The sequence below is a fragment of the Cibotium barometz genome, chromosome 46 (assembly GCF_041138505.1).
Source record: "Cibotium barometz isolate CiBa-2024 chromosome 46, ASM4113850v1, whole genome shotgun sequence".
In the NCBI taxonomy this organism is placed as follows: Eukaryota; Viridiplantae; Streptophyta; class Polypodiopsida; order Cyatheales; family Cibotiaceae; genus Cibotium; species Cibotium barometz.
In genome coordinates this window covers 43,272,452-43,276,622 of record NC_141091.1, presented here as the reverse complement: position 1 = coordinate 43,276,622, position 4,171 = coordinate 43,272,452, and the positions used below count along the sequence as shown (strand labels likewise).

The window sequence follows — 4,171 nt, the reverse complement described above, 5'->3', positions numbered from 1 at the left end:
CCACTAACCTACATACCACGTCACTTTCTAATGTAGCAGATGTAGCTTGCTGAGGCTGTATGTTCTCCTGATGAGCTAGAGAGAGAGAGAGAGAGAGAGAGAGAGAGAGAGAGAGAGATTGCTTCATTCGTACCTAGTCACCCTCTTCTTGCTGGCGTGCTCACCTATAAGAGAGAATGAGAGGTGAAGAATGGAAGAGTTGTGAGAAGAAAAGGAGGACTGATGTTTTTGTGGGTGTAACTTTACAATCTAAAAGGAGGTTTTTGAAAAGTAAGAAAACTAAAGGTTTTTAAAAAAAGTCTTTGACATTTACTATTTTTTGTTGTATGTGGCCCCTGCTCTCAAGAGAGTTAAACCCGTCCTTGTGATCATAAAATTTGTTGGGGACTTGAAATAATGGCTTGAATATACACGAGTCTGCCTCTTACCTTGGGCTCATTTTCAAAATAAAAAATTATGGCCCATTGTGTTTGTTTTGCCTGTTTTTGTGCACGCAGCTACTTAATGGCTTGCCATGCTATCACATATGTGCAGATATAGAGCCTTTGAAGCTACCATTGAGTGATGGCAAATGTTTGGCTAGCAAAAAAAAAATGCAATCTAAAATGCAAGGCAATGCAAAACTAGTTGGATTGATTATTGAGGCAGGAGATAGAGGGGAGTCATTGTTTCCAATCGTGAATTCATGTCAATTCTTCAACAATTCATATCTTGGAGTCTTTAAGTGCGTTTGATTGCTATGAGCGCATTGTACACATGGTGGAAGGAAAACCAAGCTTACAAGCACAATTTGATGCCTTAATGCAAAGGTTATTGCTTCAAATGCAAGAGGTGCAAGCAAGGGACGAGCATGGAGCATTGCATTCTGCTGAGAATTTTCAAATTGTACAAGATGGTTTTGGAGATTCTATACAACAAGCAAGACCATTCATTGAGCGTCCTCTTGGGAGAAAAGCATATATAGAAAATAGTGCTCTTCCTTTTCCACGACCCGCTCCATGCAAGCAACTTTGGATGCCAAAGCTTTGGATGGGGATGCAGAGTGATCATTGTAGCTAGTGACATGAAACACTCGGGCTTAATTTTGTTCTTCATTATGCTTATGTTAGTGCTTTTTTTCAAGTAGCTTCCTTTTAATGGATATGAACTTTTTTGAACCATGTATAGCATTGATGCATGTTGATCGGAAAGTCTTTCTTATTGGCGATTGTGTATTATGCCGATTGTGAAAGTGGGCATGTGAACGAGACTCAATTGATTGTGTATTATGCCGATTGTGTATGTGGGCATGTGAACGAGACCTAATTGGGTATTTCTAAATATTTTGTTAATCGCAATAACCTTGGCGAGCATTCATTAATTTGCGGGGACTATGTAGGCATGCGAAAGCACGCTTTTGAGCTTTTTTTTTTCTCTGTTTGGAGTGTATATGACAGAACATTGATACATTTTTGGTCTCTGTTTGAGAGAGCAAGGGAGGCAAGAGAGTTTTGAATTTTTTATTCTTTAGTTTTAGGCTGTTTTTTTGGGCGGACAAAAAAAGCATTTTTTTTCTGAGTTGGCTTAAGAGGTGTACAGCTAGGCGTGGCAGGTCTGGAGCATCGGAGCAACGGATGGGTGCTGAGGTGGCGAGAGGGCTGGTTCTGCTGAGCTGGCAAGAGAGGTAGCCGCGGGCAGGCCTTAAATTTGATGCCTAATGTAAGGCTTCATAAAAAAAAATGAAGCTTTGGAGTCCACAAATGGGCTTCAAATTGCAACCTTATACAAAATTTTGGGATTCATAATCTCTCTCTCTCTCTCTATATATATATATACTATATAGTATATATACTATAATTTATATACTATATTTTTTTGAAGCCTTGGTGATTTAGGAGAGCTTCAATTTGAAGCCTTGCATGAAAAATTGGACTTCATGGTTGAAGCCTTTAGAATATTGTAGGGCTTCATTTGAAGCCCTGCACAGCCATTGAAGCCCAAAACGGGCTTCAAATTTAAGCACTGGCCGCGGGTCCAGGTGGAAAGTGTTTCATGCACTCCGCCGCTACACGACGAGGGGAGCGAATGAAATATATCCCCAGCCGCCGCCATGGCTGTCGTCGCATCCTCCTTCCTCGTCGCATCCTCCTCGTTGCTATCGGCGTTCCTGACATTCCAAAGGCTGGTCGCTCCCATTGTGTATGAATGCGGAAGGTCGGAAACCTTTGGAGAGTGCAGGCGAAAGCGCTTCTGGCCTATATAAGCTGTGCCGCAGAGAGAGTGTAGTAGGAATTATAGCCTAATCACTGCAAGAGCTGTTGCAATATTATGGCCGCCGCCAGCTTATTGTCTCTCTTCATGGTGGCCGCTGCAGCATTGGTTTGTATATTGCTGCCGGCCTCGACGTGTGCAGCTGCGACGGAGGCAGCGGCGGGGACGACGCCAGTCGTCGGCACGCAGGAGTATATTGTGCAGATAAGTGCTCTTAGCCGGGAGCAGGCGCGGAGCCTCATGGTAAACGACACCGCCACAGCCGCCATGGCTGTCGTCGCATCCTCCTTCCTCGGCGCCGACGCCAACGGCAGCTCATGCGAGCTGTGGGCTACCACCTCGGCCAGCGAGGTGGCCTCCATTTGCAGCCAGGTTGTTGAGTCGGGCCAGTACAGCTTCTCTGCTTCTATCTCCTACAACAGGAACAAGAAGCTCTCGCGGAGCATGCAGGTGAATTACTCCTTTCATCAACGGTTAGATATGATGCAACGCTTGATATCAAGCTCACACGTACACGTATTGGCATCGTGTAGATCACAGCAATAGGGGGTTGTTTTGCGAGCGGAGCCGACTCTGTGGATGGTGTACAAGCTGTTCTGCAAGATGACAAGGATCGTCGCATCGCTGTAAGTGTTTGTAACCCCTGTCTTTGATGATTTGTACTGTTGTACGCTTAGGGTTTATGAAGATCACACATACTTGTGCAGCTCTTATGCCCCACGCAGCTGGGCTCAACCGATCACCTCGACTGTGAATTGTTCGCCCTGGGGCAATACATGCTACAAGAATAGTGTATTCTTCCAACGCATTGGAGCTGGAAGGTATCAGTCTATCTTCTTGCATTCATCAAATATATATATATATTAAGGAAATTTCTGACTTATATAGGAGCTTCACATGAAAACCTGCATCTTTTCTACTTCAGGTATTTATAGATTATGATGGTATAGGCAATATAGATGCTAGAGTTTCAAAAAATGAACAAGACACCGAGAGGATTTTTTTTTTTCAGCAACCAAATAGCACGGCTCTCTAAGAGCTTATCCCAAAAAAAAAAGGGGTATAAAGAAAGAAAAAAAGAGAACAACATGAGTAAAACTCTTAGAATGGGACCCACGGGCGCATAGCTGAGTTGTTAGAATGTTTGGGTTCCAACAAGAGGACTCAGGTTCGATGCCATGAGGGCTACGCGACGTGGGTATGTGTGTGTTCGAATATATATCGATCTCCCTCACACAAAACTCTTAGAATGGGGTTTGCTTAAACTTTTTAGAATGGGGTGTGCTTAAACACTTCCATTATACGAACCGTAAAATGCTATGCTACTTTAATGATGATTGATCTCACTGTCTCACAGGAAACACCGATGATAAAAAAGATGCCACGTGCATTGACAATGCCCTCAACTCAACAAAGTCCAGTGTCTCTTTAGAACTATTTATAATCGAATATGATAGCTGAATAAATTTCATACTATATGAGTTGGAACTTGAGACTGTGCCCTTTTGTGATATTATAAAGATAGTAATGAAGGTGAAGATGTGGATAAACCTTTGGAATAAAAAAGGTGAAAGAGACAATCTTTTATTATGATGAGATGTAAAGGGCCGCACATACATGAACACAATAATAGTTATCATGATGTTATCGTGACATTATATTACGAATGAATCAAAAAAGTGTAAAATGTCTTAAGGCATTGTCTTTTGCTTATAATCTCAAGAGTGTCAATATCATAACCTTCCATGAAACTTGCATGTAAAGCATGAAAAACAAAGGTCTAAATTTCACTTTTTATGAAAGTATATATATCATTTCTAGTGAGTCTAAATACTTTTGACATTTCTAGTGAGTCTAAATACTTTTGACATTGATTTTGAGACTTGTATTGCAAGTCAAACATATTAGAGATTTGATAAGG

General features: G+C 41.9%; 1 protein-coding gene across 1 annotated transcript; it reads left to right on the top strand.

Moving 5' to 3' along the window:
- The first annotated feature begins 2,197 nt into the window (after nucleotides 1-2,197).
- On the top strand, nucleotides 2,198-3,913 carry LOC147612248 (uncharacterized). The gene is made up of 4 exons (XM_086784290.1): nucleotides 2,198-2,700; nucleotides 2,784-2,876; nucleotides 2,958-3,071; nucleotides 3,608-3,913. Exons 1-3 carry the CDS (start codon nucleotides 2,308-2,310, stop codon nucleotides 3,039-3,041), a joined length of 570 nt encoding a protein of 189 aa, XP_086640416.1. The 5' UTR covers nucleotides 2,198-2,307; the 3' UTR covers nucleotides 3,042-3,071; nucleotides 3,608-3,913.
- The last annotated feature ends 258 nt before the right edge of the window (nucleotides 3,914-4,171 follow it).